Source organism: Sceloporus occidentalis, unplaced genomic scaffold, assembly GCF_023333645.1.
Source record: "Sceloporus occidentalis isolate IW3139 unplaced genomic scaffold, rSceOcc1.0.p SCAF_3, whole genome shotgun sequence".
Lineage (NCBI taxonomy): Eukaryota > Metazoa > Chordata > Lepidosauria > Squamata > Phrynosomatidae > Sceloporus > Sceloporus occidentalis.
Window position 1 is genome coordinate 189,903,390 of NW_028316983.1, and position 26,513 is coordinate 189,929,902.

At 37.8% G+C, this 26,513-nt stretch overlaps 1 protein-coding gene across 5 annotated transcripts in view; it reads right to left on the reverse strand.

Annotated features, from left to right (window-relative positions):
- The window catches only part of ZNF521 (zinc finger protein 521), a 363,548-nt gene that overhangs the window by 44,524 nt on the left and 292,511 nt on the right, over nucleotides 1-26,513 (reverse strand). For 4 of the 5 annotated variants that reach the window (XM_089517209.1, XM_089517204.1, XM_089517207.1 and 1 more), the window contains 2 exons: nucleotides 17,525-17,590; nucleotides 3,867-3,998 (listed from right to left, as the gene is read on the reverse strand). In XM_089517209.1, coding sequence (XP_089373335.1) covers nucleotides 3,867-3,998; nucleotides 17,525-17,590 — 198 coding nt within the window. The remainder of the gene's footprint in view (nucleotides 1-3,866; nucleotides 3,999-17,524; nucleotides 17,591-26,513) is intronic. The other variant, XM_089517208.1, reaches the window with a different exon arrangement.

A 26,513-nucleotide genomic window follows, 5' to 3' on the forward strand; every position in this document is an offset into this window, starting at 1 on the left:
ACTGTGTAACAGTTTACCTAGGAGACATACTATTAATAATTAAATTGTATATGCCAGAGGCAGTGTTTGGGTTGGCAGCACTGACTTCTGATGGATGCCTGGTGCACTGTGACCTAAAAAAAAGTTTGCATCTACAATATTAATCTGTATAGGCAGGGAAAGGATTTATTAAAGATTCTGGCATTTAAGTTTGACTCCATTCCTAATCATTAAAATAATTCTAATTGAATGCCAACAAAGAAAGAAAGAAAGAATTAGAATAGTGTGCTTGTGAGTCATACATTTTAATCACATTTCTCATTACCTTAAAAAGGATTGGATTCCATTTTCCATATAAAATTTATATTGGTGAATTTAGGTTCTTGTTAATATTCTACATACTGAAATAATTTAATAGCATATTACTCATAAAACATCATTGCTTATGATTAATGTGCTGTATCTATTTACCCCATCAGCAAAAAAGGAAAATGGGTTTTTTAAAACACAGATTGGAACAGAAGTTATCTACATACTTCTTAACACATTTTATACAAGGCCACTGGCTGAAATATTAAACAATTCCTGTTATTATTGTTATTTTGAATCAGGGAACTTCACAGCAATAGCCTTCAATGGAATTCATTTTCAGATCTATTTTGTACACTGTTTATATTAAAAATCCAACCTAAGTTTAACTTCTAGAATGACAGATTATACAAAAATAATTCACTTCCTTTCACAACGCAAAACTTTCTATAGCTTTAGAAATTATGAATGCAAGCTGTGTGGTGAAAATTAAAACTAAATATTATAAAGTAAACTTATTCAACTAATAATAATAATAATAATAATAATAATAAAATTTTATTTGTATTTCCCGCCTCTCCCTGTGAATCGAAGAGGGATCACAGGTAGTTAACTACAGGTAGTACACAAGCAGTTAATAATAAGTAGTGGTATGTATAAACAACAGGGTTTGCTTGCATTTTATTGGGAGTGTAGTTGCCAAATAAGAAGAATAATATGAAGGGAACAAACAATCATGCTTGCTCATGAAAGTATATCAATAGAGAATAATATAGATATTGAATTGTGAACATTGCTGGTTTTCCTCTCTTTGAAAAACAAATACTGTGTTTATATACAGTACTGATATTTAGGGCACAATTTTAAATAGCATTATTATTACTAAAAATAAAAGTGCTGCATGAAATCTTTAAAAGTGTTTCATTTTAAAATACATGTACAGGTTACAAAAAAACAAACAAACAAGCTTCATTTATATACCGCTTCATACCACCTAAGCAGCGTCTAAGCGGTTTACAACTGTAAGCTAATTTGCCCCCAACAATCTGGGTACTCATTTTAGCAACCGCAGAAGGATGCAAGCCTGAGTCAAGCTTGAGCCCTTTTCGCTGGTCTTGAACTCACAACCTTATGGTTTTGAGTGAGTGGCTGCAGTACAGGCATTTAACCACTGCGCCACAAGGCTCCCTTAGATTGCCTCCAATATGTTAATACATCTCATTGGGGGCAGGGTATCTTGTCTTATTGGTAATATGCCAACTAAAGAGCCGGGCTAGGATTTCTCATATTTTGAGCCACAACTGGAAGGATGTTGTACATCCCAGCTCTTGTAGAGAGAGGATGTTCAGGAGAAGGTGTCCAAGCTGTGCTTTTCAATTTCAAGTATGTCCAGAACTACATGTTCGTTATTTTGTAAGAGCATCATCAGCATCATACAGAGTCTGTTATGTATGAAACAGTAATGAACACAAGTAACAGTGAATTTTACAGTTGGCCCTCCATATCCACAGATTCTTTATCCATGGATTCAAGCATTCTTGTCTTGTGAATATTTTTTACACAAAGATAACCTTGATTTTTCATTTTTTATAAGGGACACCATGAAGATTATCACAGCAGGCAGAAGCGCTGCTAAATTGTCTCTCAAACATTGAGGAAGAGCATGTGTGTGAAAGCCTGGTGTGCTTTCTCAATGTCAGGGAATCGTTGGCTCCCTCTAGCATCACTGAATTTTTCAGGGAGAGAGAATTTCCTCTGAACATTCCTTCTCCCTGAATGATTCAGTGACACTAGAGGGAGCCAATGATTCCCTGACATTGAGCAAGTGTGCCAGACTTTCACATATGTGCACTTCCTCAACGTTTGAGAGATGATTCACCAGCGCTTCTGCTTGGTGCGATAATCTTCCATTTTACTAGCCACTATATTTAATGGAATTTTAACATCCAGGGATTTTGGTATCAACGAGGGATCCTGGAACCAAACCTCAGCTGATACCAAGGGCCTAATATATATCATTTAATATGTACTCAGTGTAAAAAAATAATGGAGATTTCTGGCTTTAAGTCAGGAGTGTTGACTATTTCAGGGGTATATATGAACAAATAAGGCTGAGTCTCTCTCTCTCTCTCTCTCTCTCTCTCTCTGTGTGTGTGTGTGTATGTGTAGAAGATTGGACGTATTGTTTGTTCATAATTATCTGAGTGACATTTCAGCATGCCTCTGTTCTGTAGCAGCAACTGAGCTATCAGGAAACCATATTTCCTTCCTTTTGGCAGCAAATATGTTTCCACCTTTGTAGTCTGATGTAGGCGTATATATGTATAAATTTGCATACATACAAATACAGTGACCAATGAGGTCACAGCAAAGTGAGCTATGCTTTGGAGGGCACAGCATGAGAAGAAAACAATAATCTTTCTGAATTCTATACCTATCCTGTTTTAGCTCTTTAAAAATGTAGGAATTTACACAAGCAAATGGAAAAGAATACAACAGATTCAATGGGCATTCATCTGCAACTTAGTGCTTTGTAGCCCACAGGTGATGCCTCACAGCATCCTTTCCATTTACTCTTAACCTCTGCCTAAGGTTAGAATATCCATGTGTCTTCTACACCAAGTATATATCATATTTTTTTCATTAAGTAAAAAATGAGGGCAATGATCCAAAAGGCTACTTTAGGTATGTTCAAGAGCTTGACTATAGCCCACCATTTTGTAATCTAACTCTCAATGGGACATTCCATCCTCCGTGACATATCACAATCTGCTTTTGAAAGCTGTTTTGAGTTTCAGAAATGACTGTCCAGACTCTAGGGCTACTTTGCATGTACTGAACTCCTATTCTGTATATGGAGCTGTCTTGGTTTGCAGATGAAGAGAGGAGAAAACATCTTAGTTTGGGGAAGAAGAGATCAGAAAACATCCTACCAGTCTTAATGTTGTTATTGTTGTTGTTGTTACTATTATTATTCCTATTATTTCATTTATATTCTGACTTTTCCCAATAATGGCATCAAAGGTTGCTAACAAAAGTTAAAACAGATATAATTAAAAACCACTACAAAAAAGAGTTGACGTTTCTATGAAAAAGTACATTACATAATTAATAAAAGGTATTTATAATAATAAAGCATACTGGTGATTTCCTTGCTCCTGCTCCAACTCCTTGGATTCCAGTGAAAAACTGCTAGTAAAGTTCAGGGTCTTTCAAAGCAGCGTGGGAGATGGTATTCAGGAATACAAGCAGATGGAGAAATGAGTAAAATCCAGGGACCTCCCTTGAGAAAACCAAGTAATATTCTGCTCAACAAATAGGACTGCTAAAATCCTACACTACTAAGTATAATAAAGTGAATTATGTGAGAGAGTTTGAAAAGCAATTCAGGTAGATGCATGTCTGATCCTTCTGCACACTTGACTTTTTAAATAATTCCTAATCAATATAACTAATCTGATATGCGCACAGAAGCTGACCTGAAGTCACAGTCTGGCATAAATGACATCACTGGAGAATGTACATGAATAAACTAAGGCCATGGATGGGAAAGGAAATAATCCTGTCAGCATACTCACCTGTAAAGCAGACTGGACATTTGAAGGTTCCCCCCATGCCTTCAAAGCTGTGTTCTATCAGATGGCACTGAAGTTTGGCAGGAGAATCAAATGTCTGGTTGCACAGCTTGCATTCATGGTTTAGTCCTTCATCTGGTGGAGGAGAAAAATGAGGAAAGTATATTGTTATTTGTTGCACTTTTCTTCCATCTTTTTGCCAGAGAGGTCACAACCGTTCATATAGAACTAGGATAACCAAACAAATAATATACTTCATATACTAAATAGTTATCTGGCCAGTTGTACTGAATCAGCCCCTCATCTGCAATTATTAAATATTTGTTTACTAGCAAGAAATAGTATGCACAAATGCAATTGAACTTGTTCACTACTACAAAAAGGCAGATGCACCCAATTAAATAAAAAAGATACATCTCAAAGTTCTTGAACTGGAAGTGGTACAATTTCTATCCTGCAGTTTGTATCAGATCAAGGGAGTGGGGTGGGGAGGAAATGCTGCCAGGTCTCTTGCTCAGCAGCATTCATCCTATATCTGTTAAATGTATGTGTGTGCAAGATAGATAGATAGATAGATAGATAGATAGATAGATAGATAGATAAAAAATTACTACAAGCTTCTGCAGGCCCTATGATGGAAAGCAGTTATGAGTGTAGGGGAGGAGAGAGTCAAACATACAGAGTTAAACAGAGGGACTGCAGGCTACAGTATTTAATTTTTATTGCAATATACAAGTGCCTAAAAACCAGCAAGGAAAGGAACTTGCCAGAAACATCCTTATCCAGCATACCCTACCTGGCCATATTTTTCTCTGTGCCAGCTGTCAAAGCCTTAACTTTAAAATTTCCAGAAGCCATGCAAATCTTTGCTTTCTGGGTTGACTTAAATTTGGAAGAGCACCAGTGCACCGTGTGTGTATGTGGATGACAGAATTTGTTGTTTCCTTTTTCTTTAGTTTATGTGCGACAATATACTCATTTTTATTAGTAGTGTTTTAAGAGAAGCATGCATTTTTTTCACTTAGGGTTTTTTTTTTGTTTTTGTTTTTGTTTTTTTTTGTTTTTGCTTTGCTTTAAATTTGTATGGTATCATGAATCTTTGTTGTGAACAAGAAAGCCTTCTGGTATCCTTAATGCCTGAGCTACTCTTTCCTCCCCTTATTAATTACTATCCCACTATAGCCTCAAAGGTCCTTTCTTTTATTTTTTCAGCTACAGGCATTCCTAGCATCACAAAATTGATCCTAAAACCTTCCCTGCTCTGAGCTGCAGCCCCTTGTTGCCCTCCTCCCCCTTTCCATCTCAGGCCTAGCATTAGTCTTTCTTCCCAACAGTGTTGCAAGCTCCTTTCGTTCCACCATGGGAACAGTGATAGGTTGTCCTACTTAGAAACAGTTGCTAGGTAAGATGCAGCTCCCAGCTCTGCTGTAACAGGGTTCAATTCCCTTAGCATATCTCAGAAAAGGTCCTTCTGTATGTCACTAGTATGTTATACAAATAGTTTGATCTTGCAGGTAAATACACTATCTGATTAATAAAAACAACAATACACAGCTGTACCTGGTGTGTCACTCCAACGTGTTTGATGCAAAAAGGGTGCTGGTTTTTTTTTCTTTAAAAGCATTTCTTTCTAAGCATCCAAATATAACACTATGCTACACCTGTTTAATATAACACAGCACGCAAAGACAAGTAGCTATGACTAAGATTTGATCAAAATGGATGGAGATAACGACTGAATTAAAATGACTTGCAGCCTGTAACCCATATGCCGTCACTTGGCCATTCTGCCAAACTATAAGCAACTAAACCTAGGCAAAATAATTAAATTTGTATCCTTGGTTTAGTTTGCAGTTCCCTGAATTTGAAATTATCCTTAGGGCAAACAGGCAAAATACATGAACCAGCTGCCCTCAACAGCACAGACTCCCTCTAATCCAAAGGCTATCTCCCTCAATGGCTGTGCAATAACCCTATTGAGAAAAAACAAACAAAACATTGCTAAAGACTAATAAGAATGATCACACTAGCTCTAATTCCTCTTCCTTAGCTACTACATAAGTATTGGTATCACAAACAGTTCTGGGGACTGCAGAGACTCTGGGCCAGGGCTAGGCAACTTGATATCCTTCAAACATTTTGGTCCAGTTGGTGGCTTCCATGTCAACAATGCAGTGAATTTGTTGTGGATTTTATCCCAGAGTTTAAAACATTCATCCAAGGTTCTGAACCCCTTCTCCAAAATAGGTTCAGTACTCTGGAAAGTCCATCTCAAGTCACCTCTGACTTCGGGCTAGTCTACACAATTACAATAATCCTCATTCCAGTTGAACAGAATGTGATCTGGCTACATGGAATTCACAGGAGTTCAAGCTTTTTGTGGTGGCGGGGAACTTCTTGAACACCACATAAAAAAGGTTTGCACATAATCACACTTGCAGTCATTCCTCTGCTTCACATGGATTCAGATAGCTGCACAGTTTTGGCAGAGTGAGGGTGAATAGAAGCAAATAGAAGCAATTTTGCACATGAAAGTGAAGACAATTAACCACCGATGCCAATATGCAGAAATCTGCAGCTATTCACATAAATCACTTAACATATAGATTAGCCCATAAACCACCATCAATCCCAGCCAGCATGGCCATTGGGAAGATTTCACCGGTTGTACAATGCACCTGAGTTTTACTCGGGCGTGCCATAAGAGCTCGTCGCCAGAAGAGCCTGTTGCACCCTGGAAGAACTAATGGGACGCACACCCATACTGCATGTGTACCACTGTGCCAATGTGCGCCACAGACGTGAGCCCCATTACTTCCTATGGTGCTTCAGCATACACTGATTTCCCCTTACGCAGAGGGATCCGGAATGGATCCCTGCGTAAGGGGAGGGCACACTGAACTCCAAAACCTCTGGAAGGTAGCAGATGGCCTAGTCCTGCTCCAGGTTCTGTGATGCTCCAGTGTATTGGTACTGGAGGGGGAAAATGTCTCTGGATTTGCCACTTCCCAAAGAAAAATCAGATACATCTAGTGTTGCCATATTCCAGTCACTCATATCATTGCACCTTGTCTACCATTATGTTTCAACCTCAGGACCAGTGCAAAGCTCTCTTTTTTCTTCTCACCCCCCCCCCCACAGCGGGTATGAAGACAGGAAGGTTTCCAAACAGCTCCAGAGAGTAAAGGGACTCCTATTACTTTTAGAACACTGTTTGGAAGTGAAGTTACACCATGCTGCTTAGCCCTAGGTTCAAGCCCTAAGCCCAAGCCACAAAATACAAGTCCTTCTCTGCTCATCTCTTTTCCTTTCCTGCCATTTGGGCCTGTTGGGGAAAGGGGGTGGATGAGAATGGAAGAATAACTTGATAGTGCTATGGCTTTGCAGTTGCAACCAGAGCCTGAGAGTGAGATGGGGCTCTCACCAGTGCCAGTCTTCTTAAATGATTTCTTGTTTTCATTTTAACCTACCCATTGGCCTGAGATGAAGGAGAAATCTGGGATTTTCTGCTTTCAACAGCCTCAGCCAGCTGGGACATTTTAAAAGTCCCTTCAATGCAGGATGTTCCAGGAACCCTCGATGCATCACACAATCAGGAATAGGCAAAAGCTGGGTATTTTGATGCAGCTGTGTAGCCATAGAACCAATAAATGTGCCTCACATGATTTACATGGTTAGGTGAACAAGATGGAAAGTGTATTTATTTGTATTAATGGATCCAAGAAAATATAAAGCAGAAATCATACATTGCATATAAGGCAGAGACACCTTTCTATTGCCTGTGTTTTTAATTTGATTTCAAAATGAAATTTCATCTTAAAAAGAAATTTAAGAGTAATGCTCACAAAGTCGGCATGGGTGCATAATATAGTGGGTCCGGATTATGATGCAAATGGTACTGAGAAAGAAAGGATGGAATTAATGAATAGTCTTCATATTAATCCTAAAGTTTGTTTGTTTGAAATTCTAAAGTTCATACTTGTAACAATGGATCAGGCCAAGTATCTACTTTGTTGGGTATCTGGTCTCTGACAATGGTCCACACTAGCTGCTTCAGAAGGAAGAAATTCTCTTAAGCACTGAAAAATCTAAGGAGTTTAGCACATCATTAAAGCATGTGGAAGACAAAAACATAAATCCATTGCTAGTCTAAACTAGAGTAGAGCCCTAGATTCAATCAAGTATTGAATGGTAAATCAACTTGCAAGTAAATCGCATTGATTTCAATGTGTTTACTCTAGCTGGGAATAGCAACTGGATTTAGGACAAGGAACTCTGGATCCCTCACCCATCATGATGAAGGTAAGAAATTCCAGTCCCTGAAATGTTATCCAAGTGCAAATCTGCAGTTCTAGATACTCTAAAGCAATCACAATTTTAAGGGGATTTCACAAAATTGTTCAGGGATATATGAGTTCTTATCTATTCATACAGCACAGAAATACAAACATTCCATTCTGCTAGGCTTCTACTGTTCTACTGTCAGCTTCACAAAAGAAAAGTAGGACTTTCATGTGGCGACAAAGCCCTCCATAGACATAGTAAGAGAGGTAACATATACTCAATTATGTTACACTTTTCAGTCAATAGGATTTTAGTGTTTTGAAAACTCTAATTAAGAAACCAATACATGAATATTTGAAATAAATATGTACATGAAATAAGTATGTGCATGATTGCAAATATATGCAATGATGGCTGGGGGAACTGTGTTTCTAATTTGAAAAGAACTGGCTGAAAAGTTTGAGATTGTGTTAACATTTGTAACTCAGAGACTAAAACTAAGGATTTTGCTACAGAAACTATAGGCTGTGAATATATGAATTCAAGATAGATCTGCACATTTTATATTTCAAATCACACACACAAAACTACTTGTATAAATAGTTTAACTGGAAAATTCATAATGTCTCTCCAGTTATATCCCTTCAATTTAGGGAAATATAAACAAGTTAAAAATATTAAAGATAAAGTTATTCTATGCATAAAAACAACCACAACGGTTAACATTCCCAATTAGTTATTAAAACTAGGAAGAATCTCTTAGAGTGAGAAGATTACAAATTAAATCAAGTAGATAACAGCCAGTGTCCTGGAGGCTTGAATACTTGGTTTACCTTCCTCTCTCATGAATTCTTCCTCATGTCATTTCCTGGACCTAACCATGCTTCTACTCTTTATCTGCACCAATATTAAGGCTAACATCAGATAGCTTAATACAGCATATAGCTGTGATTAGATTTTGCAGATGTATGAACACTTTTTCCCATAAAGAGTGGCAGACTGACACTGTGGATCTATAAAAGGAAAGATAAGAGTATCTGGATCTCTCTCTAGATTAGGAGAATTACATTTGTGCTGGACCTTTTCTGTTTAGAGGAACAGGACTGATCATCTACCCCTCCATATTACATTCAGTTGCACAGGCATGCTTTGTGTTTGACAACAAGCTGTGTTGACTTGATAAAAGATTTCTACTTTTGCTATTTATCTTTAGAATTTCTTTTCACTAATGAGATGGACTAGTGCTAGTCAAGACAGATATCCATAGTTATGAATTTAAGGGCTTTTTCTTGTTTGACGTTTTTTTTGTGATCCACAGTAAGCAATGCAACATTCATCTAGACATTGGGGCAATAGGCAATATTCCTTTGGCGCTCTTTACCCATAGCTTTGTGTGTTCCTATGCACTATTTCCTTTGATCACTACTGCATTCTGGGAAAGTGACAGGATTAAAACAGCAGTAGTACTGGGCTATGACTGACCTGGAGAAACTAGCAGATGTCAGTCTGGCCCAGCTAACTGCTGTCCTTCTGAAAATACCTTGATTTTTAGACACCATGTTACCATTTGGCTTTGAAAAGGTCAATTATATACACACCTACAGCTCTTCCACCAGTACATTTTTGTTCCTGCTGTTCCTTGTAGCTTATTACAAGATTGGAAAAAGTGGAAAGATGAAGAAAAGGCAGCTGTTCTAAGGAACCTGCCTCCCTACTCGAAGAGAGACTTAAAATGGAAATATTGAATGTCAAATCACAACAAAATAAACAAGACAGTGAAAAACTACCATGGCAGTGTACATCTAGCATAAATATGGAGTGCCAGAACATCACTTCAAGAGGTTATTCTCACCCTGTCCTGTACCCACTTCAAAGCTACATTCTTTCAGCAAACCTACAGGAAAAAAAATTAACAGTGCTGAACAGCTTTAAAAATTCAATCAGAATAATCTGCTCTTTAGAAAGGTGGTGGAAGACAGTAATTGGAAAATACTGTCTGACTCATTTATTAAAGTGAAATTCAGAGTCAATTGATTTAATAACCATTAGAATATTCTATTAAGGATTTAATAGGTTGGCACAGTTCTATTTTTTATTAAGAGTTATAGATGAGAAATAAGCAGTTCTATGGAATTTATAGGCAACTGCTACTATGGATTAAGATAAAATACAATTGCACATGAGCTGTAAAACCATTTCCTCCCGCCATAAACAGGCAAACTGGAGGCCTTTGTTAGGCATGAATGACTCAAGTATTCCACTCCGAAATTATTTTTTTAATCTTGTCATGTTAGTGGTGAGAAAACACACATGCGCTAAATGAGAAAGCCATTCACAAAAACTAGATCAGAACATTGAAGTATTGGGGTATTTTTGGGATGACAACTCTCAAATTTCACCACCTACAGAGATGTTGTGGGTTGGGAGTCCAAAAATAAAAAGCAGCCCTTAATTTGCCCTATCAAAAAAAGGAATGGGGAATGTATTACCTATGAAAATATGCCTTCATAGAATGATAGAATCATAGAGTTGGAAGAGACTGGTGCTGTCACATTATTTTCTTGAGGTTTGATATCCTACAATGTCTTAACAGTAAGTGCAATAACTACTGTAAGAATGAAAGTAAGAAATATATATTATATACTGGCATTCACATGAACATCATAAATCCCGAGTATTACATTTGAAAAGGGTCCATTGTAAGGATTTATGTAAGATGATTCTCTCACTTGCACTGTCTATGAGTAAGGGTTTGGCTGTAAAGGATTTGACTCTTGTAGCCTAAATACTCTAATTCCCTGATCCTGAGGTACTAACAAAAAGCAAAAAGTAGTTTTGCAAAAGCCCAGGTAAACCAGGCACTAAGTAAAGAACTGGCTGGGTAATGTAAAATTTGTTAGCTCTTTAGAACTGTTTTCCATTTAATTAATTAATAACTCAGTAATTATGGATTTATGATAAAATTGCAACTTGTCAATCCATTGAATAAATACATAAATTTAATTAAGACATTTTCAAATTTCAAATTAATTAATAATTTAATTGATTTGATTTAGTTAGTTCCCATCTATGATCACAGCATCTGATGGACATTTCCTGTGATGCTATTGGTGACTTTTGACTTGCTCTCTTATATATGTGCATATTTGTTTTTTTAAAAAAACAGAACATGGAATTAATTTGTTGATTGGCTCATTAAGTTATTAATTCATTATTTTTTCTAGTGATTTCACTTCGTAGGCCCGTTACAGATGGGCAAAAAGTACGTGCCGTGCACGTACTAGGGTTAGAAAAGGGCGTCCTTTCTGGACGTCCCTAACCCTAGTATGCGCTTGGCGCATACAAAATGGCAGTGCCAATTCTACATGGGCGCCACCATTTTGATGTTGCAGACACCTAGCGCCCGCACATCGCACAGCAGAAATGATGCTGCAAGTGCGCCATTGGCACTTTGCGATGCCATTTCCGCGTCACAAAAAGAAGCCGCTTTTTGCGGCTTCTTTTTGCTGTGCTAAGGAGCCACGCGGTTGGGCCGCTGGGGCTCCTCTGTGCAGCAAATTACGGCGCCAGCAGACCACCCTTTTGGGCAGTCTGTAAAGTGCCGTAGATTCCTCAATTAATGCTGAAGGTGAAATATGCTCTAATAAATTAAGCAATTAGAATCGGTTAGAATTCATTAGATTGGGTGCCTTTCCCTCTACCACACTCAGTAAAACAGAAAATCCTGCTGCCTTGGAGAAGAAATATTAGAATTGGAGGAAATGTGCCCCATGGATCTGTTGTTAGGTAGACTAATCTGTGTGATTTCTTGGAGATAAGGAAGCACTAAAAGAGGATGTTCTGGAGCAAAAGCTCAGATAGTTGGGTTTGTTGATTAGAAGGATGGGCAAGTTTGGAAAAGGAAAAAAAAGATGAATCTTGGAAGGAAATAGGGGTGGTAGGGAATGACATCTTTGCTTAGAATGACACAAAGTCTTTCAAGCAGCTAGAACTGTTTCAGAATGTCTCATATGGACCTGTACAGAAATAAAGTATTTGGTTTCTTTCTTGCACTCTAACATTGTAACCAACTTCTTTTCCTAGACTGATTATGTTCTTGATTGGTTTCCACAGATTATGTTTTGGATTGGTTTCATATTTTAGCATTCTTTCAGGAAGGTTGAAAGGCAGATGTCCCACAATAGGCCTGTATGAAAGGAAAGTATATGAGTCTTCTGGGATTGGACAGTGAGGGGTGCACTCTCTTCAGCAACCTCCCCTCTATATTGATTATCCTCTGGACTGATTTCTATTGTATATTATTTTATAATATATATTATGCAATTATTTGGGGTGAGTTGCAACTTTATGATTCTTTAGTTTGGTACTTAACACTATCTTAGGCCCTTTGATAATTAAGTGAAAAATCTTTCTCAAATCTCTCTTTCAGTTAGTTCTCTCCTGGCTTCTCCCTGTCTTTTCCTCCCCAGCTCTCCTGTTTTGCTTTCTATTTGCCCCACCTCATTCATCTTCTTATGCCCAACACTTTCATTATAGCATTATGGGTGCAGTTATGGTAAGATGGCTTGTTAGACACCAGGTCATTAAGATACTAGAGCCCACAGACTGTATGGGATCTGTAGGTCCTCATGCAAAACCTGTTGCCTACCACTGGTCTTTGCAGAATGGACTTCTTGATTAACAGTGGGGAGTCAGAAAAGATGTGGTGAGTCTGTTGTATGTAAAAATATTCTACATATGCTCAGGGATTCTCAAAAATTCTACAGTCTTAATTCACTGATTAGTGAATTCACTGATTAGTTTTTGTAGCTACTGACTTATTGCTGTACTTCCAGTGGATCAGTGTCTTCTAACTGAAAGAAATCACTCTTTATTAACCTTTACACACACAGTATTTGAAGAATGAGTGAAGTGTATGTATTGGTGGGGTGGAAAGTAAAAGAGAGATGTAGATGAGTGACAAACACAAGAGGTTGCAAGATGAGATCTATGTTATGTGACGGCCTTCTCCAAGCATACAATTTCCAGATATACTGGACTCCCACAGTTCTCAGGCAAACCCCTTATGGGCTTTGTAGTCCATGTAGAATAAAATTATACTTTGAAGGAAGGCAATCTTAAAAGGACAAAAAGAGTCTTGTGGAAGGAGCCAGTAACAAAAAGTATTCCCCTAAAAATCAGTGAAACAATTTTAATTATTATGTTTATGCTACTGATTGGTGAATTAATTTTCAAACTAAACATTCCAAGCTTATATATATATATATATATATATATATATATATATGAAAGAATAGTCATATGTAAATAAAAAAACCCAAACAGTTATACTTGGTGTAAACCAAAGAACAATTACAATATTCTCAGCCACACTCTGGTGACCAGAAATGAAAAAGCATCACCACTATTTGCCCTTTCAGGTGTTTCTTTTAGGGAGAAGGTGGCTGTTTCAGGGCAAAGAGCACCCTAAAACAGCATACACTGTCTTGTAAAAAGGTTTTTTCTTTTGAAATGGGAGGGGTTTGGGAATTTTTTTTACAAGGTGCTAGGGTATTAGAGAGGGGACTCCAAAAATCATATGCGATTTCCAAAGGGCCACATGCATCTCACTGGTCTCATAAATTGCAGCCTGACTTAGGGGAAATCCTTGTGAATTTATTGGCATTCACTTCCAACTACATACACATATGATTGTAGCATTAAAGTATTAGAGAAGCTGACCACTGTTTTTCCTCTACATTCCTCTGCGAAGCCATTTTGTAAACCCTTTATTTTTGCTGGTTTTTAAAGGTTCTTAAGAAATTCTTAACTGGCTATATGCAAACTATTGACACTTTCTCACTTCTTTTTAAAGGAAGCATGAATAACAGTATGCAGAACTGTCACACATATCCTGAAACATAACGGTTTCCTCCCTACATCAGTGCTGTGTTTATGGGACACTGCACCATAGTCACAGGGTGGGCTTATATAACTACCATATAAAGGATAAAATGTGGATGAAGCATGTTTTTGGCTGATCACATAGAAAGATTCCTGAGGATCTCTCTTGCACTTCAGTGGTTCTGCTGCGGCCTCAAAGACAAGTCTTTCCTGTAAGCTACCCTGAAGCACCATCCTCTCACAACAGTTCTTGGCCAAATTTTGTTGTCTTCTTTCAACATGGAATGGCCTTTTCTTCCTGCAGTTTTCTAGCACTTTGAATTGTTCACAGCTACATTAAGTCAACACTTATCCTGCTCGAATGAGAAGTGCACATTGACACTTTAAAGACCATGTACAGAAATTAACATTGCCTGAAGACTTCCAGCATATGCTCATCATCCCTTACTGATTGTAAAGGGCATCCTGCCATTTATAATTTCTCAGGAATTATCACCAAAACCAAAAACAATTTAGGGATCTAGCAGTAAGGAAATGGAGATGCTAAATTCAAATATTCAGCTGGGATTTACTGGAGGGAAATGTTTACAGTAATAGAAAAAGCTGCTACTGCAAGGAGAAAAAGAAGCCCAGAATATAGGCTAAATAAAGTGCAACCCTCTCTTGTTGGATGTTGGAACAAGCTGACATTAACTATAGAGGAATACAGAGAAACTTTCTGCTTTCACTTCTCTCTAGAAGAAAGGTTAATGTGCAGAACAAGAAGAAGAACAAAATACAAGTAAACTACATGCTAACTCCTTTTTGGATCATTCCACTTTATGCTGTAAGTGACAGATGTCTGAATGTTCTACTGTGAAAAAAGCTGCCATGTAGAAAACTAGCACGTTGTGGGACTCTGCAACTTTTCAGGGACCGCATGTTTAAATGTCCTTTGATAGAAAAAGAACAAAAAGCACATTAGCTTCTACCTATCATGATTTGTTTTCATGTTCATAAAAACCTTTTAACATGTGATTAAAATCAAACATATGATTTGCCACTTGGAGTCTGAAGATACCATGTACACTTGATTTAGCTTTAATTTGGTTGTGAGATCATGAAGAATAATACATTAAGCTGCCTAATATGGGGTCAAGACAATACGTCCATATCACCAAATGCTGTTCATTCTTACTGGTGGATGTTTTTAGTCAGAAATCTTTTCCAACTTTGTTGCTCAAGTTCCTTCCTCAAACATAGGATCTTCTCCACATAAAACATGCACTGTGCTACTGAGCTGTGACCTCTTCCCAAGAAGTGCCATGTTGGGGCATACAGAGGGTAATTCTAGTCTAATGTTCTGTCACAAACAGGGAATCATCATGATAGCTTCCTCCATTGTAAGCTTCTAGTGTCTGACAGTCAGAAATAGACTGTGGCATAAAAGGAGAAGTTGGCTTGCGTTGCAAAGTCATGTTACACTCGTGCTAGTTCAACCTGTGTCGTATGAAATATTCCAAGGGAAAACAATGTTATATATTTCTTTCTTCTTTTTTAAAAAAATATATAGCTTCAAATGATTTGACTGGAATCTAACTTTCAAACTGACAGAATTGGCATGATTGCATCCTCACCCCACTCTAAACACTGACACTTAATGTGGAAAACAGTGGCAGGTCTTACTTATCATTTTTGATAAAGCTGGACTTATAGTGATAAGTCCTAGATAAATGCCTAGGGCAGCAATTTGTTGGGATACAGTAGCTTTGCTTCAGTAGCAGATGCAATGGACTTTTCTTCCTAAAGCCTGCTAATATAGTGCCATTTTTACAGTGCTACTTTTGCCATTTTGGAACTGCAAGGAAAAGGTACTAGAGAGTATTTCTCTGTACAACAGAAAAATGATGCCAGGAGCAGGAGATGATTGCAATGGGGATAATGCTCTCTTATGCGTCTTGTGTGTGATGCAGTCCTTCATTTAAGTAGTAAACTGGAAAAAGTAACCTATGGCCTCTTCTAACCAAATGGTAGATATATTTGTGTAACCTAAGTCCAAAACACTCTGCAGAAATAATCCAGTTTGAGACCACTTTAACTACCCTGGCTCAGTGATAGGAAATCCTGGGAATTGTAGTTTATTGTGACAAAACTACAGTTCCCATAATTCCCTAGCATTAAGCAAGGGCAGTTAAAGCACTCTCAAACTAGATTATTTCTGCAGTGTGTTTTGAACCCTTGGCAACCTTACCAACATTGCCCATGACCCATCATTTGGGAACTGCTGCTATTCTATTATTTTATAGACACGTGAAAGGGTGTTTTTTTAAAATGCCTAGATAACAATTTTTGAAGAAGTAGAACAATCAACTTTTTTCATTTTTCTGAAAATGCAGCAAAAATTAGGCAATTAAAGCGTACCTCTCTTTTATGGCTTACAGTAGTCATGCCCATATCAGTGGAGTGGGGAATCCACTCTGACTTTTAGTCCAAACTTTTAAAAAGTTATCCAAAGTGCTTAACCCTATCCACAAAATAGTGATGGCCTCACTTGACATGGAATTCAGCAGCTAACAGTGATGGCCTACACCATCAACACTGAAGACAGTGAGACATTTCTGACAAGCAACATAGGTCAGTATTAATGCTTCTGCTCTCCCTACCCTCAGTTGTTGCCTATGTCACAGCAGTCCTTCAATATCTGTCCTTCAGTACTACTGTATATTTGTCCTTCAATATCACTTTTTCCACTGACTACGGTATTACCTAAAGAGAGACACTGGCATGGGAAACAATCTGTAATTCATGAAAATCATGTGATACTGAATTTGAAAAAATACTATTTTGACTTGAAAATATTTCCTAGAAGCATCACCACACTGTATAAGTATAAACATGCTTTAGTAAATGTAGGATCAGAACTTAGGTAGTATTCAAAATTACAGGATAGTTAAATTAGGTGTGCATCTACACTGCAAGCAGCTATTAAACCATTTTAAGTGCCCTGACTTTCCCTAGGCATCTTGGATACTGACGTTTTATGACAATACTCAGATTACAAGGATACTCTAATAGAAATTAATCCCTTTGTTCATAGAACTCATACAATTTCCAAATTCCTCAGGGAGCAAGCCAATCAATGTTTTAGGTTTGTGTAGACATTCCCTCAAGTTCCAGGTTTCTAACTGTGTGCTTGTATAACATTTCTCTCACTGAAACAGACGTTTCTGGTATTGCCCTTCAACATAAAATTACATAAAATTATAATAAAATGAGCAATTAAAACTACATGATATAGGTGCATGTTTCTGAAGGGAGAAGTGCTATTAATAAAGATTACATTGACATTATGGAAAATGTATTTTAAGATTCAAAAGGTTATGGGCTATTTTAAAGCATTGTGTCTCTCACTTTTGAAAGTAATTCCATCTTACTGTGTTGAGTGTAATGCTGTTTAAAGTACTGGTTATGTTTCAAGAGACAACTTTCTCTGTTGTTTGATATTAAATACCTACTAGTATTTCCCACCCGTCTGGGACTTCTGGAACTGGTGGAAGTACTGGTATATCTACCATCGAGTTCTACACAAAAAAAACACAAATTGGTAAAATTGAAAAAGGATACTTCATGGATACTTCATGCAGCATAAACCAAATGCTACCTGTTCTACAGGGAAAACATCTTTAACATTGAGACAAGTAGTCAGTCAGTATGAATTCCACAGCTTTGCAAACTGCATACTATGCACATCAAGAAAGTTTTGCTCAGATGTGCATTAAATGTCTAAATTATTGTTTAAATCTATTTTTGAAGAAAAACAAAAAAGTTTTACAAAGAACTTGGGTCACCACAGAAATACCATTTGTCCTTCTAAACCAGGGGTAGGCAACCTTTTTGAGCCGGGGGCCGGGTTGCTGTCCCTCAGACAACTGGGGGGCCGAAGCCAAAAAATAAATAATTAAATAATTTTTTAAAAAAATTAAATATATAAATAAACCAGGACAAATGTAGGACAAAATTTTCAAATGGAAGACACTTTTTTTAAAAAAAATGGAGGACACGCGAAAAAATTTGCTGATTTTTTAAAAAATGTTAATATAAATGCATGTTTCTGACGCTTCTATAGACAATTGCCCCCCAAAGGCCCCAGCGGCAATTGGCGGCAGGACCGGGCTGGGGCCGGTCCCAAGGCCTTGCCGGGCCGCATCCGGCCCGCGGGCCGCAGGTTGCCTACCCCTGTTCTAAACATTATAAATTAGTAAAACTGAATGGAGTTGAATTTTCTAAGGATTTCTTAATCTTAGTCATAATATATTAGGTGTAATATCTGTATAGTATCACATAAAACTGTTCTGTTACATCACTCCTTTCTTTGGCTGCATTGGGTATGACCAATGCAATGGATAAACTAGTGGTAGGATAAACTGTTTCGGGCCTATGAGTGTCATAAGTGGGGTAGTGTGCATGTAGGTAAAGTAGAATTTGAAGTATACCATGTGCACATGTAGAAAACTATTTCACAATTTATCTCTTTAAAAAGGGAGGAAAAAGTACACTCAAAGGTGCCACATCTCTCTCAAAATGATGCTTAAATCTAGACTTTAAAACTAAGATCCATTCTGTCAAGGATTTCAACTATATATCAAAGTTAAGCTGGGGGGGGGGGGACCTAAATATTAGTTAAATATTAAATCACGTATTAAATTAGCTAAATATTATGTGTCTTTTTGTTTTACTGTGAGAAACTTGACTATTTTGTTACAAATGTAAAAAAATTCATAGAATAATATAAATAAAATACCCCATAGAAGTTTCTTGAAAGGGAGTTCAACTTATTCCAGTAAGATTTACTTTTAAAATGTTTAAAGACTGAACTGCAAATCTGTTGAGGAACAATCATAACATAGAACAGATACACAGAACATAACACAGAATGCAGAACACTGGACGTAGACCAGTGCAGAATTACTGACATAAATGAGATTATATACGTCTTGATCCAGTTTAATCAAGTTATGGTTTAGTTCTCAATTAATTAGTGGTTTTACGTAGCATGGATCTTGATAGTTTCTCTAGATCGCTGGACTCACTGCTTCCTTCCAGGGTTTGGTGCTAGCCCCACCATTAGATAGAGTAACACAACTGCCTCAGGCAGCAGTTGTTTGAGGATAGCAGCAGGCTGGCTATCCATAGCCGCTAAGCCTTGTAGTTCTTTTTCTCAGAAGAACTGAAGAAGACTGGAGAGTACACTTCCTGTTTTTCTGACCATCACGTCCTGCGTGCATGGATAGTATCAACAGGAGACTTCATGATATGACATCATACCACTTCCAGTTTCATTTTTGGTCTTTCTCCCCCCATTTTCCCCCTGTTTTGAGATATGTGAAGGGTTGGGAAGCAAGATATCATGTGTTGCATCAGTTGAAATCCATTTTGAGCTTTTTAGGGGGAGCTCAATTTTTTTTAATGTGTCTTGGGAATTGGGTAGATTTCAAGTCTTTACTACAAAGATTTTTAAATTTTACAGTGCTACAACACCTCTGTTATGGTTCAGTCTTGTGTAAAAAAAATTATCCGTCCAGAAATCAGCATGACTTTGAGATTCTAAAATACTGAAATTAATTAACTTATATGTCAAAACAATATAGCATATTTTTCATTCAAAGTTGCAGGTTTTGGGTGCAATCCTCCACCAGTCTGCTGTACTGCTTTTATTCCAGTGAAGCTTGCACAAGATTCCCACACAACACCCCCACTGGAATAAGTGGAGGTTTCACAGCAGCAGCAAAGTGGGGATATGCACCCTTTCTCCATTAGAGAAAGGACTATAAATTGACCCAATGCACTCATTTTTCACTTAACTGTTCTGGATTTCTTTTTTTGTGTGCATGCTAAAATATTTCAGTGCTTCATCACTGTAACCTGCTGTTCTCTTTAATTGCGTATTGTTATTAATTATATAGTGGTAACGTTGTTGGCTGCTTGAACCATTTGGCTGTAAAAAATGCATTTATTATTATTGCCATTGGAGCTGCAGCAAATTGCCAGGGTTCTGTCTAGAGATAAATGCTTTTGAATGTTCATCCAATAAAACTTGAACCTAGATCAAACTGAGATTTTCCTTTGCCTCCCTCTACTCCTCCCCCTTCCCCCATTTCCTTCAGGCTCTAATTTCACCCAAATACAATTTCACTAAGGATGTACATCATTACCAGAGATCTCCAAATTATCATCCTACATTCTTATGCATATCAATGGTTCTACCGTCACTGAAGACAAACAATGTTCTACCACCAGGACTGGGGGAAGGAGTTCAGAATAAAGTGGGTAAAATTTACTCTAGGGTCTATCAATGACAAGTGTGGGGAATTGAAAAACACCATGTGCAGTTAGCATAATGAGGACAACTACAGTAGGCCCTTGGTATATACTGGGGTTTGGTTCCAGGAACCCCTGTGGATACCAAAATCTGTGGATGCTCAAGTCCCATTAAATACAATGGCACAGTAAAACAGTGTCTCTTATATATAATGGCAAAATCAAGGCTTGTTTTTTGGAATGTATATATTTTTTGAATATTTTCAAACTGTGGATGGTTATATCCATGGATAACAAATCTGTGGATACAGAGAGCCAGCTATATTACTATTGCAGCTGCTTTGTGGTACTTAGCTTGTGCCAGGATGATGCCACATGTTACATAGGAAAAACACAGTCTTCCCTCAGAGGGTTTTATTTTAAGCAAGATAGACAGACAAGGCAAACATGAAGGGGAGATATAGCTTGATGATGCCAATTCATAGGAAAATTCTATTTGTTTAACCATGGGTAGCAACCAGCCAGGAATAATTTCTTTTTTTTAAACCGGATATGGATTATTTTGTCCCATTTCTACAAGCACAATGGGAATAAAGTAATAAGTATTATTGTAACTTGTCTTTAAATAGGAAAAATAATCCAGTGTTTGGGAGAAATCATTTTTAAATTAACATGCAAGTGGTCATCCTATTCACATCTGCTATGGCCAGATTAATGACCTAGCATTATATACTATAATTATCAGTAATGTAAGCAACAGAACAGAGCATGAGGCTTTTCAATTTGTCTGTAAGCAACAAATTCACATTGTTTACATGTGGAAAAAAATCAAGTATTTTCACTGCTTGCAAGATAACATGCAAATGCAAAAATAAAACTGGCATGTGACTCACACCTGCTTCCCTGCTGTCCCATGGTAATCCATGGCCTTGCAGTTCTGGAGTAAACAGGTAAAAATCTTTTCTCTGAAAAGCCTTGGGAGATTATATTTGGTCTGGGGGTCTCACTGTCCTAACCCTGTTTTGATGGAGACCATGGGGTAGTTCTCTTTTTCTATTCATACATAGTGCAAAAAGCATGGAAATTCTTCTATCTGTATAATAGCCAACAGGTGCCCATACTATACTTAAGAAGGGTCAAATGGCAGAGATTACTTTGATATGTAGAAAACTATTCCAGTGCATTCAATATACCTAATGACAATTCATCACACTTTCTATTTTAAATCATCCTGTGTGCATGTGGCATTATAGCCGTAACAAGCGATAACATCGCTGATGTTTCAATGAGCATTCTACACAAATTAGAGCAAAATAGCAGATTGTCTCTCTTTCCCTATAACAGTGTTTTGCGAAAGCAGAAACACAAACATAATGGTTTTCAGGACAGGGTTACAATAGTTTGTCCTTTACCCTTTATTATCATTAACTCAGTTAGAAATCGTGATATTTCATGAAAGTTCATCCAAACACAAATTCATCTGCTAATGTGGACGTTTAGGACTTCTGAAAGACAAATGAGGCATCTGTAAGCCAACAAACATCATTTATGGAAAACCAGTAATGAAAATACACTGCAACATTTGCTGGGGATATGTGCACAGGACCCCGGTGAATGTGGAAAAACCACAAATAACAAAAACACTATGTTTTTACTTGAGAGAACACCTCTCTAGGAATCTCTAGGTCCCCCAGTGCAACTCAGTGGTCAACATCTGCCAGACATTGACCACAGAATTGCATTGGATGACCTTCCTCTAGGATTCTCTACGTCCTTCAATGCGACTTTTATTAAAATTGACCAAAGAATTGAGCTGGAGGACCTACATATTCTTAGAGGGAACACATTAATAAAATGAATGAATAATCAAATCTGCAAAAGTCAAAGCCGTAAATGAGGAGGGATGAGTACAAACTCACCCTATGATTCCTAGTATCAGTTCTAGCCAATAAAAAAGAAGAAAAAAAGAAAAGAGAAGAAAAGAAATGAGACATTCATTATTAAATATTTCTTAGGACTATAATGAAGATTATAAAGAAGCCTTAGCTACAATACATATTTAATTTTCCTGCTGTGTGATAAACCCCTGTACAAGATAATTTAAGTTGCGATTTGGGGCCAAATCCTGTTGGAGCACTGCACTACCATTGTGCTTTCACGGAAGCATGTAAGGATATCTAGTGCACCCAATTGTTCCTTGTGCATCCACAGGGCCCTTCTTCTGACTTTTGAATTGGTGGAAAGTGAGCTTTTTGGCTGCTGCACAATGAGAGAGTCAATGCTTTGGAGCTCAAATGTGGGATCCAGAGTAACTACACTAGCAAATATTTGTGAAATGCTAAATGTATACAAAATCTTGGCCTCAAAGTTTAAACAATGTATATTCATAGTTTTTTGTGGGGTTTTCAGGCCATGTGGCCATGTTCTAGAAGAGTTTCTTTGCCACATAGCCTGAAAAACCCACAAAAAACTATGGCTGTTGGCCATGAAAGCCTTCGCCTTCACAATGTATATTCAGTCTAGCACAGTCTATATTAATGCATTACACCACAGTACAATGTGACAGACTGTAACTCCCAATATGAACCTGCCTAGGATGGATCCTAGGGATCCATCTACCAGTCCCACTATTCACAGGCATGGCGACATAGATGAGGACACAGGGTAGGATCTTTTCAGTGGCTGCCCCTATCTTCTATATTGTGTGCATTTTCCTTTGCTAGCTGGCTTGAGTTCCAGTTTTGGGGAAACGGTGAGATAAAAGTAAAGATACTGATGGGGTGGGTGGGTGTGGTGATGGTGGTGACAGACTTAGACTGGAAAGATGGGTTCAAATTCCATATCACAGATTTGTAAAAGTACAATTTCCAATCCCATACCCCCTGATATTGTTGGGCTACAACTTCCAGAATACCTAATCAATGGCAATACTGGTTGGGGCTTCTGGGGCATCAGGGTGAGCAGATATCCTCCTTTTCCAGGATACATCCTATATTTCAGCCTTCTGTCCAGGAGGAATTTCAAAATGCCCTCCATTTTCAGCATGACTAAGAAATTTGAATTTACATTTATATGAGTGTTATTCGTTTTTATTTAGTGACATCCTACATTTTTCTTGAATGTCTTACATTTGGTGGTGCCTTGTGCTATTTTGTGGTTAGGGCATCTGGTCACCCTGACTAGTGGTGCAATACGAATACAAAGTTGCCATCTACTGAGTCAAACCATTGTTTCATCTAGACTACTACTAGCAACAGAAAGAAATTACATACTTCACTATCCATTCAATATGTTAAAACAGGTATAGGCTGCTATCAAACCTTTCTCTAACTTCAAGAAAAGGATTAGTTCTATGCAAAATGGATGTGATGCACAACAATGACATGAAAACTGTCCCCCCCCCCCCCCCCCCCGCCGCCAAAAAAAAGAAGAAAAAAAGGATGGTCTTTCTTCTTTCGTTCCTCCTCTTCTCCCTTACCTATAAGTGGGCTTTATTGCCTGAGGTAGAGAGATTCCACATTTAATTGCATAAGGAATCTTGTTGATCCTCTGAGGCTAATTTACAGGAAAACAAGTTGTATCTTTCAAGGAAAGGCCATCTGATAAACAGAAAGGTCACCTAGTGCACTCTTCTATCTACAATGAATAGGAAGGACAGGAAAAAGTGCAGAAGCCAAAGTCCAATCTTACTTGAGTTGGTAACCCCAGGGTTAAGTAACGAGTAAAGCAGATCATAGCATACTAAATTAATTTATTTTATTTATTTATATCTCACTCTTTCCCTAGGACTGGGACTCAGAGTGGCTTCACAGCAATTAAAAAACAAACAAACAAAAAGTATAATTAAAACATTTTAAAAATAAATAGATAAATGACATGCATTAAACAGAATGATTAAACTAGTCCAACATTCCTGCCTGTTCTTATAGTGATTCCTTAAATGCCTGTTTGAACAGGTAGGTCTTCACCTGCCGTCGGAAAGCCATCAAGGAGGGAGCCGTTCTTATCTCCCTGGGCAGGTAGTTCCAGAGTCTAGGGGCAGCCACCGAAAAGGCCCTCTCTCGTGTCCCCACCAAACGTGTTTGTGAAGCTGTTGGGATGGAGAGAAGGGCTTCTCCAGAGGATCTCAGAGTCCGGGCAGGTTCATACCAGGAGAAACGGTCTGCCAAATAATGTGGACCTGAGCCATGTAGGGCTCTGTAGGATATAACCAGTACCTTGAATTGTAAATTAACCCAACATAAACAGGACAAAAATTCTTAAAAGCTAAAACAAAGTAAAAATACGGCTTCTTTACATCCTAAGATTAGGTTAGGAACAGCTGAAATTATTTATATGTTATTTCCAATTTTTAATGGGTGGGGGGACCACAAGTGTGACTAATATGGAACAAAAGATATTCTAGTGTTCTTTTGCTTGTTGTGTATGCATGTGATTGTGTATATGTGTGTTGGGGGGAGGGATAATGCCCTGTTTTGAAACTTTCATCCTTGATCTTTTGTCAAATTATTTATTTTCATTAGTTGACTCAACTGTGTGGTCCTCGAGTGACATTTTAACTTTGCTAGGTTTGCCTACACCATCTATAGCTAGCAATACTATACCACAAGAAAAACACACACTGTGCATTATATATTAGAAGACATGGTTAAAGGCCTAAGCTCCTCTTGATTTTTGGTGGACATTTGGCATCTGACCACCATTTGTGCCTTTCAGGCACACACACACACACTATTCTCCAATAGTTTGGAGTTTAAAATAAAATAACCTTGCTCTCCCTAGCTGCCTCTCTTTCTCTCTTGCACACCCATATAAATAACAAGCCAGAAACCCTCCACTACATTTGCTTGCATTAATTGATGTTTAAAAAGTCTGTTAAAAATAAAGCCCAGCAGTGACATTTTTCTTTGCTAAAGCACGAAAGCAGCACATTACAAACATTACAAAAAGCTCCCTCGGTAGGATGGTGAAGTTTCGCTCTGGCAGTAAAATGCAAGCTACTGCATGTTCTTGGATTTATTTTTTTATTTAAACACCATGTGACACTCAAAGCTGTGCAGTGCAGGTAAAATAGATGTGCTAGTTTCATGTAGATTAATACTACAAGAACTACTAGACAGACACGTCAAGCATATGTGAGGTTAACCTTGAACTTCTTAACCAATAAGTTTTCTAAAAGAAATAGGATGATAGGGCATTTACTAAATACTGTTTTTGCCTGATCAACATTTTAGCAGATGACTTCAGACTGTACACAAATAATAACTGGCCACTTGAAAGTAGACTCTAGATAGCTAACAACAGGCTGAGAATTTTTAAAAAAATAAAACACAACTAACATCATGATAAGAGGTTAAAGAAAATAAAAACTAATCCATACATTACGAACAAATTGTCACATCTGTAACTTCAGTTACTAAGAAACCACTCAGTTACACAAGTGTAACACAAGGACCGCCTCTCCCCATACATTCCGCCCCGCACCCTCAGAACTTCTGGGCAGCAATTACTTAGGGTCCCTGGGGCCAAACTCTCCTCTACAAGGAGGAGGACGTTTTCCATCGTTGCTCCGACCCTGTGGAACACGCTGCCCACAGAGCTCCGCTCGGCCACCTCTCTGGCTCAGTTTAGGAGGGATTTAAAGACCCTCCTATTTCGAACTGCATTCCCCGAGTGAAGTCCTAGATGGCCTCTCTCTCTTTGCTGACGGCAAGTTGGAGGGCTGACCGGGGGTTTTATGATTGTTTTATTTTGTTTTATTGTATGTATTGTTTTTATTATGCTGTTCACCGCCCTGATCAGTGGAAGGGCGGTATATAAATAAAAGTTTTATTTATTTATTTATTTATTTATTTAAACACTAATGCAAATCCCTGATCCACTTGAAAATATGAAATTGTATTTCAAGGGGAAACCTGCCCTTAAACAGTAGGTGGAAGGCAGGTAGTAGAAGGATTAGCCTGGCTGTTACAATGATAGCATGGAGAAAGAATTTTAAGGTTCAGGCAGCATACAAGTAATTGGTGGAATTCAGTCACACAAGATATGGTGAAGGCCACGAGTTTAGATAGCAAATTCATGAAGGATAAGTCTCTTAACAGAATATTTCAATGCTGACAAGTAATGATGGGATATGTTGTTCCAGTATGAGAAGCACAAAGCTACCAAACACTAACTACTTAGGAT